This window comes from Gobius niger (assembly GCF_951799975.1).
Source record: "Gobius niger genome assembly, chromosome: 3".
NCBI lineage: Eukaryota > Metazoa > Chordata > Actinopteri > Gobiiformes > Gobiidae > Gobius > Gobius niger.
The window spans coordinates 31,372,223-31,395,615 of NC_136854.1; the positions used below are offsets into that span (position 1 = coordinate 31,372,223).

At 39.8% G+C, this 23,393-nt stretch overlaps 3 protein-coding genes across 4 annotated transcripts; 2 read left to right on the forward strand and 1 right to left on the reverse strand.

The window, feature by feature from the left end:
* Positions 1 to 446: 446 nt before the first annotated feature.
* Positions 447 to 5,095, reverse strand: LOC306961083 (red-sensitive opsin; the record flags this gene model as incomplete). Its single annotated transcript, XM_079553694.1, has 7 exons — positions 447 to 794; positions 1,750 to 1,834; positions 2,280 to 2,432; positions 3,764 to 3,896; positions 4,299 to 4,424; positions 4,867 to 4,930; positions 5,012 to 5,095. 7 exons carry the CDS (start codon positions 5,093 to 5,095, stop codon positions 585 to 587), a joined length of 855 nt encoding a protein of 284 aa, XP_079409820.1. The 3' UTR covers positions 447 to 584.
* A 499-nt stretch (positions 5,096 to 5,594) lies between these two features.
* On the forward strand, positions 5,595 to 22,250 carry ndufs8a (NADH:ubiquinone oxidoreductase core subunit S8a). Of its 2 annotated transcripts, none has more exons than XM_079553499.1 (8): positions 5,595 to 5,687; positions 6,394 to 6,442; positions 6,607 to 6,672; positions 6,911 to 7,000; positions 7,270 to 7,378; positions 7,701 to 7,764; positions 8,832 to 8,960; positions 21,667 to 22,250. In XM_079553499.1, exons 2-8 carry the CDS (start codon positions 6,400 to 6,402, stop codon positions 21,796 to 21,798), a joined length of 633 nt encoding a protein of 210 aa, XP_079409625.1. In that variant the 5' UTR covers positions 5,595 to 5,687; positions 6,394 to 6,399; the 3' UTR covers positions 21,799 to 22,250. The 2 variants fall into 2 exon arrangements, with proteins under 2 accessions (XP_079409625.1, XP_079409626.1); XM_079553500.1 differs by lacking the exon at positions 21,667 to 22,250 and adding an exon at positions 9,205 to 9,898.
* Positions 15,659 to 20,339, forward strand: LOC306960495 (CD48 antigen-like; the record flags this gene model as incomplete). Its single annotated transcript, XM_079552925.1, has 6 exons — positions 15,659 to 15,724; positions 16,515 to 16,817; positions 18,171 to 18,479; positions 19,634 to 19,921; positions 20,005 to 20,122; positions 20,318 to 20,339. The coding sequence occupies exons 1-6, from the start codon at positions 15,691 to 15,693 to the stop codon at positions 20,337 to 20,339; spliced, it is 1,074 nt and encodes a 357-aa protein (XP_079409051.1). The 5' UTR covers positions 15,659 to 15,690.
* Positions 22,251 to 23,393: the final 1,143 nt, after the last annotated feature.

Sequence of the window (23,393 nt, forward strand, 5' to 3'; positions counted from 1 at the left end):
TACATTAAAAGAAAAAAGTGCAGATTAAAACAGTTGCCATAAGTAGAGATGGGGGAAAAAAACTGTTTTCGGCCTGGACTTTGACAATGTAAAAGTTGATGCCTGTCTTACTTCCTCTGTTCCAGATTTTAGCCACATGAAACATCACATGTACAAGAACATGGACATGCACATGTTTTGTAATGGTTGGAATAGAAACAGGCCTGGAAACATGAAAAAATATGCACAATGTGTCAGGTGAATAAATGAATGAATTCTTAGCACTAATTAGCTTTATTTATCCATCAGGAATTACAGTTGTGGAGCTGCTTGGTTTACACTGAGCGGAAGACAACAATGAACACAGGGCAGTCACACAATGGTAAACCCTTGCTAAAAATCATGGCATCTAAAAGCAGTAAATGTATTGAAAAACAATAATAAAAACGCAAATACAATATAATAATTAAGACTTTGCTGTTTTGGCTCATTAAACAGTTGTATTAACGTTAACCCCAGTGAAATTCAAGGATTAGCAACAATACAAATGACAAATTTCCCACTTACAGATATAAATTTGCAAAACAAGGTGACCATCCAAGATCCTACAGGTCTAGCTGCTGTATTGCGATGAGCACGGGGTCGTTTGAGGCATGTGTTTTTGTCCAGAGCAGAGCCAGTCCGGCCTCTCTGAAGTCCTGATGGGAGAAGTAGATGAGAGGGTTCAGACTGCAGTCCAAATATGACATGACGGAGGACACTGTGCGCAGCCAGGCGGGAGACGGCGCGAGGTCCGGCCTGCCCAGAAGAATCAGCTAGAGACAGAGAGGGATGTTAGCGTGAAAAATGTACCTGTCCTGACAAGAACCAGGAAACACGACCATATTAGTCCAGTGCTCCGGTCTCTGCACTGGCTTCCTGACGCTCAGGGAATAGACTTTAAAACAGCTCTGCTTGATACAAGTCTTTTCATGGTTTAGCACCAAAGTACATCTCTGACATGTTAGAGACGTTTGAACCATCTCGGGCCCTGGGAACCTCAGGGAGGGGTCTCCTGGTGGTTCACAGAGTCAGGACTAAACAAGGTGAGGCTGCATTTCAGTTTCATGCAGCTAAAATCTGGAACAGTCTTCATGAGGATGTGAGACAGGCCTCAACTCTGACAATGTTCAAATCCAGGCAGAAAACAGTTATTTTTATCCGTGCATATGACAACTGAAAGTATATTATCTGCACTCCTGCCTTTAACTGCAATTCAATCATTTTTATGTTGATGTTTTAAGGGTTGGTTTCATTGTAATTTTAGACAAATGTTAAGCACTTTGAATTGCCTTGTGTATGAATTGTGATCTACAAATAAACTTTCCTTGCCTTACACCTGAGAGTTAGTAATTTTATAATGTTCAACAGAGATGTAATGATATTTAAATATAGCTAGAGATGACCTTATAGCAGTCTCACAATATGGCTAGTTATTACTTTCAGTTATAGTGGCTAGTATTATAAAGCTGTGGTAATCCAAAACATTTCTTGCAGTACAGTAGACTCCCTTTTGCGCCATAGATCTACATTGTAAACATGTCGTTTGGACAGAAGACCATGTGCACTGTCATACGTCTAAATATCGCTCATTTTTATCTCGCCTGATCCAGGAAGTCAGAGGCTAAATAAGTGTTTGCAGAGGCAGTTTGTCTCGTTCACGTCTCAACAACCTACGACTTTCATGGTTTGATAACGGAGTAATTCTGGTAGTGCAGCTTTAATATTTACCTCAGACAAAACAAATGGTGTGTAGCAGAAAGTGTAGGCAGCCACCAACAGAGGGGTGATGTCCGAGAGGTCGGCCTCCTTTTCACTAGATCAAAGACATTTCATATTTGTGACATGTTAGAACATTTAGATTCATATTAATTACAGTAGTATATGTAATAGAATATTGTACAACTACCACAAAAACATTATTTTTTGCAATCTACCAAAGCTTGAGTACAAGATAGTAACATTGGATAAAAACTTACATTTAAATTTGACTGCTTTAAATTAGTTTTAGGTCACAGCTGTTTGTTATTTTTGTATGGATTGTTTTGGCTGTAAAACATTACAAATTATTTCTAATGTAGTGAATTATTATTAATTGGGGGCCACTGGTGGGATCTGCTGTAATATATTGAAGAAACATTGTGTTGCTCAAGTGCTGACTGGTGGCACTTTTTGTTGGTTTTGTACATGTGCTCAGAAAGATGGCAGGTCGAGGTCCTCATGAAAATTAGTAGGAGTTCTCAACTAAACATTTTTAACACCTGTCACATTTGGTTGCGCTGATGAGGGCGCAGAGGATCATGATGAGGAAGGGGAGGAAGATGCAGATGGAGAAGGCACAGAGGATGTAGATCAACATGTCGGAGTAACTGCTCTCCCAGAACACAGCACACAACATCTCCGCAGGGTCGTACCTGCACAGGAGCAATACATCAATTAGACCTTTATTCTGGCCATTCACTTGTTTATTTGACCTTTATTTAACTAATAAAATCTCACTGTAATTAAGAACCAAGTGCACAGTATTTGGTGTTGAAAATGCATAATACAACTACATAATAGTATAAAGGATACATACATTTAGGATAATAAATATAAAATAATAAAAAATACATAAGATCAATATAAAATAAAGGAATATTTTGCCTTTCATTTGCCTTTTGTTAAAGGTCCCATACCAGATTATATTGTCTACAAAAAAAAATAAAAAGCAGGAGCATGTAAATAAATAAAAAAAATGCACAATCCTAACATTCCCAAAACATTTCAAGCTGCAGCTCAGTTCTTCACAGAGATTAGTTTATAAGTAAGTTTCACAACTTTTAGCGAGCAATACTGTTATGGTAATGTAAACAATTTGCCTGTTAGTTCACAATCAATAAAAAGGCTTTGTAACAGCGCACATAAGTTGTTGTTTTTTCCCCCCAACTAATGTATACTTTTACAATATAGGGGCAGAACAAATGTCATTCTACTTCCAGAAAAGAATCAACCTTTATTGCTACAATGTGGCAAAATTGCACCTTCATTATACAGTCTTTTATGTATGAATAAATATGGATCATGTTCTGTATCATTCAAACATTTTTATACAATATAATACTATATGGGTTGTGATGATTATGATGAATAAAAGTAATATTAACATGGTAATATATTGAGTATAGGAAACAAAGAATTATACTCTTGTTATTAAGTGTAACATATTGTGAAGTTTGACTGTTGCCCAAGAAGTGACTTCCTGTTTCGATTCAGCACACCAAAATAAAAGCTCCATCGTATTCATTAGTTCAACTTTCTTTCTGCCTAACTATTAACAGACAAAACACTTAAAATGTGTGTATTTAATTATATTCTTGCTGGACTAATCAATGAGACGAGCTGTGTGCTTATTTTGGCGTGCTGGATCGAAACAGGAAGTCACTTCTTGGGCGGCGTTGTTATGTTTGAGTTGAGTTGAATTGTTTTAGTAAAACTGTCTTATTATAGCAACCACATTATCATTTAAATATATGAATGGGGGTGGAAGTAAATAAGCTTGTCTTCTTCCCACTCCAATCGAGCTAAAATGTTTTTTTTTTTTTTCCAATTGTAGAGGCAGAGGAACGATGTATGAAATTTAAAGATTTTGGCCAAATTCAGCATGTGCCACCTCTGTGTTTGTTTTGTACACTGTCTATACTTAAGTTTATATGGCTCAAAATAAAATATTCAATTCAATTATAATTTGTTTAATTATTCATACTTGATCCAGGCGTAGATCACAGGAACAGCCCCGAACACAGCTCCAGTTGCCCATGAGAGGAGGCAGGCGGCGAATACAAGAAAAACTGTCACTTTTCCAGACAACAAGAACAGCCGTTGCACAGAGAGGAAGGCTGCAGGCAAGGGGCAAATAAAGGTCAGATTGTATAATTCTTTGGAAATGTATTAGGAGTGTTGTTGCTTTGTTGCAGAAATGTGTTTAGGTTGAGCCCAGTCAGTTCTGTAATGGGAATGGGAACACTTTTGTGACTCCTTGTGGCCTGATTGTGATACTGCATACTTTTATTGTAGTTCATTAAGTCTAAACTGGGACTATACTTAAAGGGTAGAAAAATATATATAAAATCACCTCTAAAAAGTACCATAGTTCTTCTCTTCTTCTGTAAACTAGTATCAGGGGGATCCCACACTAAAGTCCAGATGACGTTATGATTAAGACACAATAAAAACTAAACCATAACTGAGGCTACTGTTTGGTTGGTGCTCGGATAACTCTGTCTAAATAAATGTCTCACCGATGCTGCCGATTGAAGAAGTGATGAAAGCGAACTTGAGCAGACTGACCACCTCGCACCACGGTGAGCTTTGACCTCCAGTGAGCACAGCCAGGAGAGACCCAGAGATGATCAGCATTGAACAACCTAGAAAGCAAATTTGATTTAATTTTAGTCTTTCTTTTTTTAATATAAGATGCATGAGCAAACATTCTACATTCTCCACTTTTGCCTTCAAGATTATACTGAATTACAAGTGCACCATAAAAGTACCACCACCTCTTGCATAAGGACACATCTACCAGGATTCGAACTGAATAAGACCATCTGTGCAACTCCTTTGTATCACCTAAGAGGTTAAATATAGATATTGTCTTTTTAAGTTAGGTATTTCTTCTGCATTACCAGATTTGCCCACACAGAAGTTGTAGAAGTTTTTTCACCTTCACCTGTGATCAATGTTGCCTCTTTGAGCAATTGCAAAGCACCTCACCCACCTTACCTATGGCCTGTGCATTTCACACCAAACAGCCTTACTTCAAAAATCTAGACAATTTGAAAAATGATGATATTTAAGGACATACCCTACCTAGATCTGAGAATGAAAGACTCAGGAATGGAACCCAGCATCGACTTCTGAACAGGCCTCTGCACTGGAAATAAAATGTAAAATAGCAACATTATACAAGATTGCAAGAAATTTTGGGTATAAATTAGCAATCAATGTTACACACCTTGGCTTTGACCAATAAGACGAGGCAGTTCCCTGAAACTCCCATCACCATCTCCAGACCCAGAACCGACACCAGCAGCCACATCTCAGCCTCCGACCCGGGGAACTCCACCGCAACCGAGGTACCGTTCACATTCACTGGAAAGAGATTTTACAAGACATAAATCAATCAATCAATCAATTTCAATGTAAACTTGAAAAGATGAAGAAAAAAAAACACCCAATGGTTTAACTTACTTTAAATTGTTATCTTTTCCCACACAGGGCTGCTATTACCCAAGCAGTCCGTGTGTGTTTACGTTCTGCAGTGATTAATTGTTGTACTGCTGCGAAAGCCATGTTAATTAAATTTACACGCGCCATTTAATAACTCATCTCTACTGTGTCGTGCCTACAACATATTTTTTGCGGTTTCATATCGTCTCCAAATAATTGCCAGCCAGCCTTAGGAAAAGAATCACCGAAAAGTCACATATTACTTTTATAACGTATGCAACTTGTGGGTGTTATAATTAGTTCAACAGAGATCACTCAAAATAACGATGCATAATGATCTCCGTCACTGAAATGTCATCTGGCTGCGTCACTACGTCATCGCGCCTCCACTTCCTGTACACGCAGAGTCCCTTCCTGAAGTCCGCTGTTCTGGTTAAGAAGGCCAAATAGCGATAATTGTGGTAAGTTTTCCAATAATGCGCCTCACAGACGGGACAGTACACATTGATATTGAATTAAGTATGCAAGAGTGTGTCGCTAGAATGTAATAGATGCTCTCAAACGCTAAAACAGACGTGCATTCACCTCAAGCGACCTTATCGTGAAAAAAGTCCTTGACAGTATGCTCGCCGGGTGTTAGCCTAGCCGCACATTAGCCCTGTACAAGTTCAAATATACAGACTCCTTTGTGGACATCACATTGTTGACTGTAAGAACCTGGGACACATGTGTTAGATTGTCTGGATTGAGCTAAGTTAAAGGAAATGAAAGCCATTGGCCTATAATGCTAAATGCTTGTTGTGTAATTCTGTTATGGCTATGTTATGTATTTGGATCCATCTGATGCCTATGACTCTGCTAGCATAGAATCAACAATATAATATCAAACGTGGCACTGTCATATACGTGTTCATTGTTCAACTTATGCAAGATTAGAAATGTTGACTCCACAAATAGCCTGATGATGTTTTGTTTACGACACGAGAGAGAGGAAGGGCTGTTAAAGTTAGGCATGTCAATGTTGTGTTGATTGAATTCTTTCTATTGTTTTCTTCTTCTTCTTCTTTTTATTTTTCTTCTTCTTCTTTTTATTTTTCTTCTTTTTATTTGTATTTTTCTTATTATTAGTATTATTATTATTTTTGATAATTATTTTATTTGTTACAGGCCAGGATGGCGTCAACGTTGCGTTTAATTTCCACTGTGTCCAGACCTGGTAAGAAAGCTCTGTCATTGCACACTATGATTGTCGGAATAACGTATCTGGAGTAAATTGACAGCTAAACTTCTATGTTTATTTTACAACGGCCATCTGAAGTGCTATCTAACCATGCTAATTTTGGCTGTAATTAATATGCTGTATGCATTTATTTTGCACAGGCTCGTTTGCTGCAAGTCGAAGTTTAGTGAGACCATTCAGTGTGACTGCAATAAAGCAAGGATTTAGTAAGTACTTTAAAATTATTGTTACATAGTTACTTATTCACATACTTGCTTACACATTTAAATCAAAAGACACAACAATGAAATATAAGGTAATCTAAAGTTATAACCAGGCGAGGCAACCCATTGATTATTGATTTGCTGCGGGAATAAAAAAAACTGGTTGTCCATAGTTCCACAGTGTACAAAGAGAAGCCTAACACTTAAACTTGATGGCTAATTTCCTTGTGATTTCCTGCAGAGTATGTGAACGCTCAGGAGCTGCCCACAGACATGAAGTCCATCACAGACAGAGCTGCACAGACGCTGCTGTGGACAGAGCTCTTCAGAGGTTAGAAGTATTTTTAGTACTGTATAAATATTAGTGGTAGCATTTCATCTAATGCCTTTGTGTGCTGATGTTGTGTCCTTGGCCACTTGAGGCACTTCCTCCTCCTTTCCTGCATGACCGTATTCAGTGGAGGCAGAATGACTGTTGCGTGACTGAGGAGTTAGTTAATAAAGCCGCTTTGAGAATTCTCTTTTTATCGAGGATCCTCTTTCTCCCTAAAATTACATTCAGTCCTCGAGAACTCAATTTCTGTCTGATTTTGATTTCAGGTCTGGGAATGACCATGAGTTACTTGTTCAGGGAACCAGCGACCATCAACTATCCGTTTGAGAAAGGCCCCCTGTCGCCGCGGTTCAGAGGGGAACACGCCCTGAGGAGGTGAGGGCTACAACTTTATGTACACACTTGAGCGTGTATTGTACTTGGCACAGCTTCGACACCAGTGGACATTTTAGAACTGTGAATGAGGAATTCACTGGAACATGTACTTGAAGCAAAACCAAGGAGACACAGAAACGTCTTTGCCAGTGTCATCACAGAAGCATTGTTCAGGCTGCATTTCTTTGTTTGAGCACTAGATGGCATGAGTGGTTAAATAAGGCAACTTCACTTTTCTTCTCCAGTGGGAAGTTTGTCTGGACTTTGAACATGGAGCATTGCAAATTGTTATTTAAAAAGTCAACTAAACCTATCATTTCAGGTATCCGTCGGGAGAGGAGAGATGCATTGCCTGCAAACTCTGTGAAGCCATTTGTCCTGCTCAGGTATTTACAATCGCACATGGTCTCTGTAGTAAAAAATACAATAAAATCTAGGTATTAATATTGTGATATTTGCATATTGTCACATTTGCTAAAAGGTGTTAGTTTATATTAGACCTAAAACACATACAAAACCAAACCAAAAAAATCTGTTGCTCAGGGTCATCTGCATTTTTTACACTTTTTACACATGCTTTAATAATACATTTGAGTAAGGTGTTTTTTCTGGTTCAGACAAGGTTTCTACACCTACTGTCTATTTTGGACACATTGACCCAGTTAAGCCCTGATTCACAGCTGGCAGGAACTCGACGGCCAATCTGTGGCCTCCGACTGCCATCACTTACTGCTGCTAATCGTTCAAGAAACGTCAAAGATAGCACCGTAGACTCAAGACATTTCAGAGAACATTTCTACAGTGCCACAAGCATCCAGGACAGAAATGCAATAATTATAGTTTAGTGATGTATACTTTTTTACACTCAGTTTGGACAATTTGAATAGATTTTAGAAAACTGCTCAGAGTCCTACTCATTAATATTTCATAATGTAGCTACAATTAGGCCCATTAAGATAACATAATCCATCAATTATTTTGTTTTAGATATTCCTTGTCTGCTCTCAGAAGTAAAACCTCTTAATAAGCCATGGAGTTTTTTAGTTTTAGTTTTATCGTCTTCATGCCTCTGCTGTGATTGACAACCAAGACTCAAGGGAAAGGGGCGGAGTAAAAACGGTCTGCTCAGAGCAGAGTGAGAGAAAGGCACAGGAGTGGAGGGAACTCTGTTTTAGTAGCAGAAAACTCCACCTCGTCCTCTTAAAACACAGCGCGCGGCCTTTGTGAAGCAGAAGAGAATCGTCAGAAAGTCTCTGGCTCCTCCGCTGGTGTCATTTTGTTATGGAGCTTCTAAAATTGGCCGCACGTAGGGGGGACATGGAGCGGCGGACTCGATTTTACGATTTAGCCATTTTCCAAATGGTCTGTTTTTAAAAGCATGAATTAATTGAATTAATTTGATTTATGGCCCAGCCCTATTTTGTTTTACCAATGATATGTCTTCTGTCTTTAGGCCATCACTATTGAAGCAGAGACTCGAGGCGACGGCAGCAGGAGAACCACTCGTTACGATATTGACATGACCAAATGCATTTACTGTGGATTCTGCCAAGAAGCGTGTCCTGTCGACGCCATTGTAGAGGTAGGTCCCACCAGCTTCAACAAAATTATGAAGGTTTAATTAGGGAATTATGACATTTTTTCTCATATTGTGCAGCTCTAGTTTTAATTATTACTATTACTAAGCAACAACAATTAAGTTTAAAGTTTGTTTGTGCTTGTGCTTGGATTAAGAAGATGAAACATCCATTACCATCAAATAATTACAGCACATCTGACTCCCCGACATGACTTGAATATTTCTGATGAACTTGCCTTTGTTTTAGGGTCCGAACTTTGAATTCTCGACCGAGACGCACGAAGAGCTGCTCTACAACAAAGAGAAACTCCTCAATAACGGAGACAAGTGGGAGGCCGAGATCGCAGCGAACATCCAGGCCGATTACCTGTACCGATAAACCAGGCTTCTGCGCAGACCAGCCACACCTCCGCAACTCACAAACGTCCTCAATAAACAGCCTACGGAGTCCAAGAGCTGAACAAAGAGCTTTAGTTGCAGATACAGCAGTGGTTCTCAAACTTCTGGTTTCCAAGTACCATCTGGAATTGGCTGAATCAGGATTATTTCAAGTCTAAGGCACAAACAAGAGACAGAATATTTAGTATTTTTGACTAAAATAAACCGGTTTAAACCAGAAACAATGCTAAGGACTCCTGTGTGGTGCCACCAGAGGTCCGCGCACCACTCTTTGAAAACCGCTGCTGTATAGTGCCGCTGGAGTCTGCTGCATATTACTGTTAAGCGATGGGTTTTACCATGTTAAATGACGCATATTTATTGTATATGGATAATTTGAGCACTGTTCTGTCGGATTAGAGCGTTCCTGTGTCCAGGTCAGGTCGAACTTAATGCTACGATTATAAATATAGTGCTACGATTCAGTAACATTGAGTTTTATCTGTTTGTCCTTCCGAGTATTTTCACCTCAATAAAGTTTGGGAGAAATGTGTCAAATGTGTTTCTCTGCTTTGTTAAAATCTTAAACCTGGAGGTGCCAGTTAGTCTACATAAGCTGGTCATTTGATGTGATGTGATGCCACACTGATGTGATGCCAGCACTTCTTGAGCAGCAGATTACCGACCTAAACCAAAATGTGTGTGGGGCTTAATACTGATGTAGGCAAGAAAAAAGTTTTAAAAATCAAAACTCTGACCTCAGTGTGAAATATTTTTTGCAGGACATTAAAAAGCACAAAATTAAAGCCATATAACATAAAATAGAAATAGTATTAAAATACAAACATGTTTTACTGCAGATATTTAGTTGAAAAATACCTTAGAAATGGCCAAGCATGTCTTTGCTATGAGTGGCTCCCCTCTGCTAAGACCTGACTTTACTGGGGGCGGGACGTCTCCAGCTCGTCTCCATGGAGATGTCAACTAAAGACGACCAAATGAGATTCATCAAATGCATTCATTGATCACTTACTCAGCTGGTCTTAAGGAGCATTTTTTGTTGGTATGTATAATCCAAACTGTTACGGATAGGATGGGGTGGGATGGGATGGGATGGGATGGGATTTGATATAATTACAATAGGATAGAATAGGATATGATAGAATAGAATAGGATAGGATAGGACAGAAGAGAAGAGGATACGATAGAATATAATTGAATTGAATTGGATAGGACAGAAGAGAAGAGGATAGAATAGAATAGAACTTTATTGCCTGTTCAAAAGATTTGTCAGTATATCTTTAACTGTAAGTAACAGTAAGTACAAGAAATATGTTCCAAAACATATCAAACTGCAGTTTTGGCAGAAATTGCACTTGTATTTATTTTGCTCACAAGTACTATCCAGTTTGCATTTAAATACTGTAAATAAAATTTCCCTCATTCCTCAGTTTGTTAATCCGAGAATTATGGGTGTTAAATGGTTTTAAAAAGCACATATAAATTGCAGACAGTGTAAACCTTGAAAATACAATGTTCTCTGCCATCCCAAATTACCATGTCACATCCATCTTACTACTACTTATTACTGCGCTATAAAGTAAAGTAGACAATTATTTTGTAATGGCAAAAATAGGTTTCTGCCATCTGCTCTGAGACACCACGGGTAAGCTGAGACGACTATGCAGTGCTACCTCAGTATGTGACGACCTTTTCCCACAGGTGTGACAGAGGCCGTTTCTCAATTCTCAAGTGCAGACTCCATACTTGTGGGCTCTGTGTGGGCTCCATAGATATATATAAAGACCTTTATTATAAGATATCTATGGTGGGCTCGGCTTTTTCAGCGTTTGGAACGAGTGGACTCGATGACAACACAGGAAGTAGCTCATGAACATGTGGCTGTGAGCTTTTATCTTTTATAACATTAAATAACTGAAATTAAAAGGGTGAGACACTGCAGGCGAAGTAGAAAGATGTTTTTAAAAACATAAATTACAAACTTTTGCAGTAAACAAAAGAAAATAATATATATATATATACAGTGCCTCTCGTGAGTATTCATACACCTTGAACTTTTGCACATTTTGTCATGTTTACAACCCTAAACATAAAGATTTTATTTTGATTTTTTTACTTAACGTTCACACACAAGTAACAGACAACTGTGAAGTGAAAGCGAAATGATACATGATTCTGTTATTTTTCAAAAAATAGAAAAGTGAAAAGTGGGGCTTGCATAAGTATTCATACAGCATGAATGAATACTTTGTGGAACCCCCTTTTGCTGTAATAACAGCAGAAAGTCTTTTGGGGTTTGACTCTACAAGATTAGCACATGTAGAGAGTGACATTTTAGCCCATTCATCTTTAAAAAAAAAACTCCAGCTCGGTCACATTAGAAGGAGAGCGTTTGTGAACAGCAGTTTTCAGACCTTTCCACAGATTTTCAATAGGATTTAGGTCAGGACTTTGACTGGGCCATTCTAACACATTAATATGTTTTTATTGAAACATTCCATTGAAGATTTAGCTTTGTGCTCCGGGTCATTGTCCTGCTGGAAGGTAAATCTCCAACAGGTTTTCCTCCAAAATGTCTCTGTATTTGGCTCCATCCATCTTCCCAACTATTCTTACAGTCTCCCCAGTCCCCGCTGAGGAAAAGCAGCCCCACAGCATGATGCTCCCCCCCGTATATTTGACACTGGGGATGGTGCACTCAGGACGATGAGCAGTGTTAGGTTTGCTCCATACATAACGTTTTGCATTTGGGCCAAAAAGTTCAATTTTTGTCTAATCTGACCAAAGCTCCTTCTTCCACATGAAGCTGTGTCCTCCATATGACTTCTAGCAAACTTCAAACAGGATTTTTTATGGCCTCCTTTCAATAATGGCCTTCTTCTTCCACTCGTCCATGAAGGCCAGATTTGTGCAAAGTATGACTTTTAGTTGTCCCATGTACAGATTCCCCCAGCTCAGCAGCAGCACTTCGCAGTTCCTCCAGAGTTATCTTGGGGCACTTGGTTGCATTTCTCACCAGTCTCCTTCTCCTTGTTCGCTCTGATATTTTAGGTGGAGGACCACGCCTTGGTAAGTTGGCAGTGGTGCTATACTCTTTCCATTTCCGAACAATGGATTGAACAGTGCTCCGGGAGATGTTCAAATCTTGGGAAATCTTTGTATAACTTAACGCTGCTTTAAACTTCTCCACAGCTTTATCCCTGACCTCTCTGGTGCTCCTTGGCCTTCATGATGCTGTTCAGTGACCAACACACTCCGACCATAGCTCTGAGGGCCTGAAAGAACAGCTGTAATTAAACTGAGAGTAGATTACACACAGGTGGCCTCTATTTAACCGTTAGGCCAAGGTGTGAACATTCTGGAGTCATTAGAAATGTTTTAAAGGCAATTTAATGCACTTAGAAAATGCTGTATGAATACTTATGCAAGCCCCACTTTTCACTTTTCTATTTTTTGAAAATTAACAGAATCATGTATCATTTTGCTTTCACTTCACAGTTGTCGGTTACTTGTGTGTGAACGATAAAATCTTCATGTTTAGGGTTGTAAACATGACAAAATGTGCAAAAGTTCAAGGTGTATGAATACTCACGAGAGGCACTGTATATTAGGAAATTTCACATTATTTTTACAATTGTAGTCTACATTAATAAGGTGTTATTCATCCATCCATCCATCCGTCCGTCCATCCATCCATTCATTCATTCATTTTCTTCCGCTTTATCCGGGGCCGGGTCGTGGGGGCAGCAGTCTCAGCAGAGATGCCCAGACTTCCCGATCCACGCACACCTCCTCCTGCTGTTCTGGGGGGACCCCGAGGCGACACCAGGCCAGCTCGGAGACATAGTCCCGCCACCTGTGTGCCCTGGGTCTTCCACAAGGCCTTGTCCCACTAGGACATGCCTGGAAACCTCCCGAGGCAGGCGACCAGGAGGCATCCGGAACAGATGCCCCAGCCACCTCAGCTGGCTCCTTTCGACGTGAAGGAGCAGCGACTCTACTCCGAGCTCCTCCCGGGTAACTGAGCTCCTCACCCGATCTCGAAGGGTGCGCCCAGCCACCCTGCGAAGGAAACTCATTTCGGCCGCTTGTATTCGTGATCTTGTCCTTTCGGTCATTACCCAAATCTCATGACCATAGGTGAGGGTGGGAACGTAGATCGATTGGTAAATCGAGAGCTGTTCCCCGACTCAGCTCCCTCTTCACCATGACAGACCGATACAGCGACCGTATCACTGCTGACGCCGCACTGATCCGTCTATCGATCTCACGCTTCAACCCCGTGAGCTGCTACCTTAACGTGGTGGGGTTGTTTGAGTGCCCGAATGATCCGAGGAGCTATGTTGTCTGGGGCTTTATTCCCCTGGTAGGGTCTCCCATGGCAAACAGGTCCGAGGTGACGGGTCAGACGAAGAGCAACTTACAAGACTTCTATGGACAGAGAAAAATCAAGGACCGAGACGTCGCCCGGCATGGCGAGGCGTGGCCCCACCCTGGAGCCAGGCCTGGGGTTGGGGCTTGAATTCGAGCGCCTGGTTGCCGGGCTTCTGCCCACGGGGCCCGGCCGGGCACAGTCCGAAGAGACGGCGTGGGCCCGCCCTCCTGTGGACTCACCACCCGCAGAGGGATCCATAGGGGTCAGGTGCTAAGAAGACTGGGTGGCAGTCGAGGCCAGGTGCCTCGACGACCTGGTCCGTGTAGGTGTTATGTGTAAAGTAATTAAAAATCTCTATCTGATGTGCAAACTGAAACAATAATAATAAAAAAAATGGTGAAATATTATTTATTCATTTGTTTGGGGGTTGCAAATCATTAGTTATAAATTAGTTATTGTCCTCAATAACCTTTTCATACGACTTAGTAGCTATTGCTGATCATTATGAGAAATTATTGCCCCCCCCCTCTAAAAAATTCCTGGCTACGCTCCTGCTGCATTAACATTCTCTTGATATTCTTTGACATCTCACTAAGTTATCACCTCTCGTCCATCTGTTGAACGCTCAGTTGTATAAATATGTCACTGATTGTGCTGGAGGGCACACTTAGTGAGCCTGCCGTCGTGTTGTCGTGTGTTCTCCCTGTGTTTAAAAAATAAACAACCTTTTGATTCAGACTTCAACTCTCCCTCATCGTTTATTAATATTCTTTAATATACATAAATCCATAAAAAAATGAATGAACACTTTCTGGATTGTTTTATCTATACACTGACAACCCTTTGAACTCTGTGCGCCTGCAGACCAAACAAAACTGGTATTTCCGGTTTAATAATTAAAAATGGTCCAAGGTTTTTGCCCTCACATGATGACAGAAAAATGAAACAAAAAAAAAATCTATTGTGAATTTAATCCCAATGTAGGCATATTGAACTTTAATAACATAAACGTTTAGTTAAATCGAATCACAGTTATTGCCGGTGTTATTGGCATGACTCCGTTTTTATTTTTTGCTAATGTTGAAAAAAAGGTGTTTTGTCCATCAGTAAATTGTGAAAGCACATCCCCCCCCCCCCCCCCCCCCCCCCCCCCCCCCCCCCCAAATATAGGCGCTTCAACACAAACTGCGGATTCAATCGATTATTAAGTTACATGCAGTGAGAAAATGAGTAATACTTGAAAGTAGAAAGAAAGAGTAGTGTAAACTTGTAACAGTGCCAAGTCACACCCCCACTGCTTTCTTGCTCTTCCTCTTCTTTTCTAAAGTCACTAGTGAAACCAACAGTTGTGCGGATTATTGCTATTTCTTCATGATCATTGCTTTCTGATCCAGCACACTGGCTCAGGGCTGATGTGCGTGTCTTCACATAAACAAGATGTTGGCGCCATGATGTAAGTGCCTTTGTTTACCATCTGTTGAATTGTGTTTGTTTTTATTGTATTTATGGGTTTATTTGGTAGGGACAGTGCATGTTAATGAACACACCACACTGGATTGTAGCTATTTGTTCAGATTGTAGCTATTTGTTCAGATTGTAGCTATTTGTTCAGATTGTAGCTATTTGTTCAGTCTGTGCAAATGTGGGCTTTGTGGGTCTTCTTCTTCTTTGTGGGTTTTGTGTAAAAGTTTGAGGGTCATAGCAAAAAAGCTAGTATATTAATCGTCTACATAAGACTTATCTGAATAATGCCACCACAAATTTGCAAAGATTCATTTTCACTTTCAGTTCAGACAGAGAAGTGCTGTGCTATACATATTTACATTTTTAGTTTACCTTAGTAAGTTATAGTTGTAATTATAGAAGTGGAAACACTGCAGTCCACATTCTGCCTTTCTCCTTTTGACAGATGTCTAAATAAAGAAGCAACTGGGCATCTGCTTCGTGAAAACATGAAACATGAAGTCTCTGCTGTTGCTGATCTGGATCACAGGTAACATGCATGCTTAGTGTTACATTTCAGTCAGTCAGTCTGATTGAAAGTGTCTTTGTTTTTAATATGTGTGGTCTGGGTATCTCACGGTGGCAAACAAAAACAAGCTACAAAGAATCAAAAAATGCAGGAAGGGTGATCACGGGAGGTCATGCTTTGAGCAGCCAAATCCATCGTCAGTGACTTGGAGCATTACTTGTTTGATGAGTTTAGTCTGACGCCTTTAGAGATAAAGAAGGTGAACAAGGGATCATTTGTGCCTAACGCAATAAACCTGCTGAAAGCGCAAGTGGACTATGCAGCACATGGAATCATTCACTTACTGTCTTTGCCAGGGCCGACTTAACCTACCCATAGGCCCCTGGGCCAACCTTCTGTGCTGGACACCTTGGCTTTAGATAAATCTGGTTACATTCTGGTAAATTTATGGTGTAATCCTCATTTAATCTTGATGACTTACTGGTTTAGCATACAATTTCACTGGTCACAGCTCAATAATAAAAAAAAAAATCAAATGTAATTGTTTCTAAGTTTGTGGATATTTGATTGAACAACCAAATTGTTCCATGTTATGCCTTTTTTATTAGTTCTGCAGTTTACGACTTTACCTTATGTTTACATTATGTCAGAGTAAAATTAGAAAAGTGTACATTAAGACCTCTGAATATTGCCACCACACATTTGCTCAGAGAAATAATTTAATTTCAGTTCAGAGAAGTGCTGTATATGTACTAAATTATGCATTTTTACATTTGTATTTATCTTTTTATTTTTTGTCTATGTCTTTCAGGGCTGATTTGTACTGAAGACATCACTAAAAGAGAAGGAGAGACAGTGGTTTTTCATGTGAATGAGCCTCAAAAACTGATTGACTACCTCTGGACGTATGGCTCACATGCTCCAACCAGAGCTCTGGCTGTGGTCACTAACGGAGACGTGAAAGTGTCCAACGAGACCAGGTTCACTTCAAGAATTCGTTTAGACAGCAGCTCTGGCTCCATGATCATCTCCAACCTGACCATTGGAGACTCAGGGAAATTTCTGATGCAGACCCTCAATGGGATAGAGAGACACTTCAACCTGACTGTCACGGGTATGTGCATTTATTTAATCTGCGGTAACAGGACAAATTAACTCTCACCCAGATTAAACCCAGGTATAGTATAGCTTTAGGGATAAAGTATTCTGTATGCTAAACTATACCTCTATCATCAATCGAACCACATGAGAGTGAAAATATAATAAAAAAGTGTGCTGCCGCAGCCTTAAAACACAAATCACATTTTCTCAAACTCATTTTTTTTTCCTTTTAATTTAGTGCTTTGTTATTTTATGCACAATTTGAGACTAGCTGTGATAGACTAAACGTTGTAAAGGTTACATGTGCAGGCCTCATCTGCTTTGGAGGTGTAGGTGCATACTTTTTTCAGTAACTAGTAATCTAACGTGTTACTATTTCCAAACAAGTAATAAGATTTAAGTTTGTTTTTCAAATCACTGCACGTTACTATTTTGTCATTTTCCTTTGGAAAGAAATACATTTCTTTTTACATCTCGGCGAGGGACGTAACATAATGTGACAAGTCACGTTTTCAGCCTAAAAGCACTAACATTGTTTGGGGAGAGAGATGGAAATACGTCTCTTTTCTGAGTTTGCGTCAGTTTTGTTGATGTTTTGTTAAAATGCACTTCCAATAAATTGAGTGTTGGTAAATGGATTTGTCATTAGTGTGTTGTGACTGTGGAGATGTTGTCGGCCGTGGCTGAAGGGAACTAATAAAGTAACTTGTAATCTTAGTTACCTTTGAAATCAAGTAATCCGTAATATATTACATTTTCAAGTAATCTGTGGCAACATTGAATTTGAAATACTATTTATGTAATATTAAAAAAAATAAAAGATTTCAAAGGTATGGAGATTCTCTATAGGCAATATTGGTATTATATTATAATATTTTAAAACAGTGAAAACAAGTGTCACTTTACTTTCAGGAACAAGTTTTTACTTTTTTAACAGCATTCTAACGAATCTATGGTGCGTTGAAGACTCACTTTGTGCGCAGAAGGAGATGAACTTGCCTTTGGCTTTAGATAAGTGGAGTCTTTCACGTTCCCTCTATGTAAGACTACAAAAACAGAGATCAGTGCCTCAGGCAGTTTGGATTGATGTTAGGAAACTACTGTAGGGGAGACCTGTCCAGACACAAGGAGAATATGCGAAGTCCACACAAAGGCCCACAAAGGCTTCTTGAGTTTGGATATCCTCATACATAACCTGGGTCAAGATTTGTATTTGTTGGTGATTTGTTGGTGTTGTACATTCAAACTAATTCAAATTTGAGTATCTGTGGGATCATTGGATTATTATTTCCAAATGGCGCTATATAGTAGCATGTAGTAATTCCTATAGATTTGATGCTGACCATATTTGTTTGGGTTCTTGTAGGAAACAATGAATTCATCTCGGCTCCAGAGGGCAGTAATGTGACACTGGCGTCCAAAGTGAAACAGCTTGACCCCTCACACCATCACGTCTTCTGGACGGAGAGTGACTTCAGTGGGAAACGGATCGTGACATGGGAAAATAATGTTGTCACTTATGACCCAGAGCTGAGAGACCATCTGCAGCTAAACCTTCATACCGGCTCACTGACTATCACCAACATCACTAAAAACCTCTCTGAATACTACTGCGTCTGCCTGATGTATGAGAAAGACCCACATATACTGATCAAATATCTGGTGCATGTTTACAGTGAGTACCATCTGTTTATGTCCTTCATAAAGTCATTTCACTTTCACATGAATGAAAGAGTCAACACTCAATAGCCAATAGCTGTGTGTGTGTGTGAATTTGCCAGTGTTAGTGTCCAGGGTGTACCCGCCTAAGGCCCAAAGAGATGTTCTATGCTTATCAGTAAAAAAAAACCTCACAGTTTAACTGTTCAAAGTGGAGCATAGTCCAGTCAAGCAACAGCAGCCACTCACACGACCTCTGGTCTTGAAATGCTCTTTCATGGCTCAGATCTGGGGAGGGGTCACAGAAAAGGCGTGTTTCCACTCAAACCGGCCTTTGTGATGAGATGTCATTTGATTACCATGACAACCTGCCGGCTTTGTTGCTCGATCATAACTTTTTTCTTCGTGTTTTTGTGAAGTCCATTTTCGTTGCGTTGTTGTTGCTTGTTTATTGTGTTTTTTTGTTGCTTTTCCGGCACGTTTTTGTTGCTTTTTTGTTGTTTTATGTTTTCATCTTAGTTTTTGTTGTATTTTGACACTTTTTGCTCAGTTCAGGTGGGGGTTAAGAGGTTAAGGAATTGCAGAAACATTTTTTCATATGTTGTTATTTTCCTATATTTCCTATATCAGACACGGTTTCAAAGTACAGTTTATGACCAATTTATGCAGAAATGTGCGAAATTCCAAAGGGTTCACAGACTTTTTCCTCCCACTGTATATGAGGATTTATTAATTTATTAATTTGATAAATGAATAGGTTGATAGAGTGGCCTTAAGATTGTTTGAAAAGCAAACAATATAAAAAGTAAGGATAGAGGCTAAACTACTGATTTATCTGAAGGATGTGACTCGATCTGATCACTGAGACAACTCACAGTAGGAGGTATAAGTCTTCAGTATTGTTATTGACAAAATGCAGTATGATTGATAGCATAGCATAGGTCAAAACATCGCACTCTACAGTATACAATATGTTATTCACAAAAGCGCTCTCGAATGATCACCGCTATGGCCCGTTTCATCTGAGGAAATTCTGATATTTCCCGGAAGTTCGTCAATGCTAATTAATTATATTCTCGACTTACAACTCTGGCTCTTCTCTCCAGACTGAATAGCAGGACTAGCAGCTCTGTGGCAAATAGCAAATCTACTGTTTGTTTTTTTGTTAAGGTGAAGTGTCCACCCCTCACCTCTCCACTGAAGAGAACAGTCTAAGTCCAGCCCCATGGAGCTGCAGAGTGAACTGCTCTGTGCAGAACTCAGATGATGTGGTTCTGACCTGGTACAGAGGAGACACATTCTTGAACCAAAGCAGTGAGACAGATTTGTCCTCCCGCCTCGTCCTGACTCTGGACATCCCTCTGAACTCCAAAGAGGACACTTTCACATGCGAGGCTGCAAACCCCATCTCCAAACGAACTGTGGGCTTCAACACAACATATGGCTGTCCACTGCATGGTACTGACCCCTCCCCAAGCTTCTATGCATTTGCAAAATCAATCTGATCTCACTGATTATATAATATTTGTTCATCCTTTTAGAAGAAAACATCTCATGGACAGCATTATGTGGAATTATTGGTTTCGTAATTTTCATTGTAATAGTAGGACTGGTGGTTTGTTATGGATTATGGAAAAAGTATAAAAGCCAAACATCAAGGTAAGTTAGTCTATGTGCGAAAGTGATATTGTACCCCACAACACATTATTATTTATAATGTTTTAATATTTTCAGGTTTCAATGCTGCTATAAAATGGACACCATGAACCAAACAGCCCAGGTACATAAATATACAAGCTTGCAGTGATTTGTCAATGCTGGGCCTTAAATTACGCTCCTATTTTTCTTTTCCAGGACTCAGAACAGGACAATCTAACGATAGCCACAGACAATCGATGAATAGTAGTGATGGGCAACACCCAGGCCGAGTTGTGCCATATGTGTATACAGTATATGTGTATGACACTTTTCACTGTGTCAGAAAGTGTCATGAAGTGTCACATAATGAGCAGCAGCCAGTTTGAAGGTAGCAACATCAGACTCATGTTATCATCGTACAGTATTATGCTCCATTATTGGCACATGTATTATTTATTTTATCAGTGACTTTTTGACATTTTGACACTACGGTATCATTTATAACCTCTCATTAATCTGTTTCTACTCTCCTTCCTCCTGCCATCACAAATCGCAATCACTATAAACAGACCTAGTTTGGGAGTTTGGACGAGACAATGGAAGACTTTTGTGTTAAATGAGACTCGATGAAAGCATTGGTTTTGTATCTATTTACAAAAAACAATGCTATCTGAATCGAGATCCATCAATTTGTGGTTTTGCTTTGCTTCGCTTGTGTTGATTACCTGCCCCGCCCTACTGTGTTTCAGCTGTTCCCTGTGTATTTAGACCCCTGTGTTTTCGGATCAGAGTCTATGTCTGTCCATGTTTTTCTGCTCCTGCTTGAGTTTTGGGTTTGTTTTGCATCTGTGTCCATTACATTTATTTTGTAGAAGTTTTAAATTTGGGTCCCATTTCCTTTAAATCGTGACAACTGTAACATTGGCTTTATTGCACTGAACAAGCCTGTGTCACAAGTCTCTGCTACTGTTATTATTCATTCACTCAGCACTTGGTGGTGGTAAGCTATACTCTCAGAGCCCAACTCCAGCCCTGAGAACTTCAGGGAGGGGTCTCCTGGTGGTTCCCAGAGTCAGGACAAAACATGGTGAGGCTGCGTTTCAGTTTCATACAGCAAAAATCTGAAACAGTCTTCATGAGGATGTGAGAGAGGCCTCAACTCTGACAATGTTCAAATCCAGGCTGAAAACAGTTATTATTACTCGTCCATGTGACATTATGTTCATGTTGTATAGATATGTTTTCTTGTAATTTTATGCAACTGTGACATCTTGAATTGCTTTGTGTATGAATGTGCTCTACAAATAAACTTGCCCTGCCTACTATAAGCGAAATCGTAATCTCCCAGTAGTCCCAAGGTAATTTTTTTTTTTTTTTTTTTTAAACTAAATTAAATGTCGACTTATTGGTGGGGGGATAATTCTGGTCAGATCCATTGAGTCAGATCCCAGGGCCCTTCCCCCTGTCACTGAAACTGTGTTCGTGTCCTTGCTTGGCTGTCTGTCTCCCGGTGCTCGCTTCGCCTCATGCGCGGCTGCATGTCACGCATGTTGCCTTTGTTTTAGGGCCCGAACTTTGAATTCTCGACCGAGACGCACGAAGAGCTGCTCTACAACAAAGAGAAACTCCTCAATAACGGAGACAAGTGGGAGGCCGAGATCGCAGCGAACATCCAGGCCGATTACCTGTACCGATAAACCAGGCTTCTGCGCAGACCAGCCACACCTCCGCAACTCACAAACGTCCTCAATAAACAGCCTACGGAGTCCAAGAGCTGAACAAAGAGCTTTAGTTGCAGATACAGCAGTGGTTCTCAAACTTCTGGTTTCCAAGTACCATCTGAATCAGGATTTTTTCAGATCTAAGGCACAAACAAGAGACAGAATATGTAGTATTTTTGACTAATATAAACATGTTTAAACCAGAAACAATGCTATGGACTCCTGTGTGCCACCAGAGGTCCGCGCACCACTCTTTGAAAACCGCTGCTGTATAGTGCCGCTGGAGTCTGCTGCATATTACTGTAAAGCAATGGGTTTTACCATGTTAAATTACGCATATTTATTGTATATGGATAATTTGAGCACTGTTCTGTTGGAGTAGAGTGTTCCTGTATCCAGGTCAGGTCGAACTTAATGCTGCGATTATAAATATAGTGCTACGATTCAGTTTCATTGTCCTTCCGAGTATTTTCACCTCAATAAAGTTTCACCATTTTTGGTGAATGTCTTCATATTAATCGAGACTGATTGCAGTTCACTTTAAATGGTAAAAGGTCTCAAGTTATATACTGTAGCTCTTTTCCACCTACATTAGGCACTCAAAGGATCCACCAACCATTTGCACTCAGCCATACATCAATGTACGCAGACACTGGTAAATGTCATTGTTTTTTTCATTGTTAACACGAGGTTTACATACAAAGCATATTTAATTTCACTTTCCCTTTGTGATTTGTAATGCAGAAGTCCTGTGCTGGACATACAGAAGTACATTCGGTCAAAACATATTAATTTGATATTAATCTAAGTCTTATATCCAGGGGTGAACAGTGCTCTTTATGAAGTTTGCATTTGAAGTGATGATGCCACACAAAAAAGAAGGAAAGAAAACTCGCTGTGTAATCTTTCGAAAACCACAGTAAATAAGTTTGGTTTAGTTTACAGTAATTTCTGCTGTCGTTCTCGTGGTCATCATGAGACTCATCATGAGACTCATCATGAGAAACATACATTTATGGACAGGCCAGTCCTTCCTCTTTCTAATTTGTCTGCTTCTTGCCAATCATATGGTCTAAAACATGTACAATAGGCCAGGATGAATGAGAGAGTGTTTGAGAGTTTGCATGGGGGACGACGGATGGAAATTAGCCCAAATAATAAACCAATTAACTTCAACTTAAACTGTAATAGACCGGACTAAATTCTTTCTAAAGTGGGTAAACGCATGTTTCAGCCAAACGATGCCCAACTTAAATACATAAACACATAAACATAAACCAAGTCATTGAACTCTAATTAAAATGAATACAGACGTCCATGAGTAATATCACCTGAAGAACCCAAAGTACCAGTGACTTTACTGCACAGTAGTAGCATGATGAATCACCACACAACCCTGACCCTTAAAAAATTGGACATTCTCTGAAAACATCCAGGATTTTCTCGATTTGATAGAAACTTGGCAGCAAAATGACCCTCTGTTATCTTTCTATTTCCATCCTGAACACGTTATTACTGTTCTGTAAAGTAAAGTGGGTTATTTCACAGTGTCTGAAGTAAAGCTTCTGCAG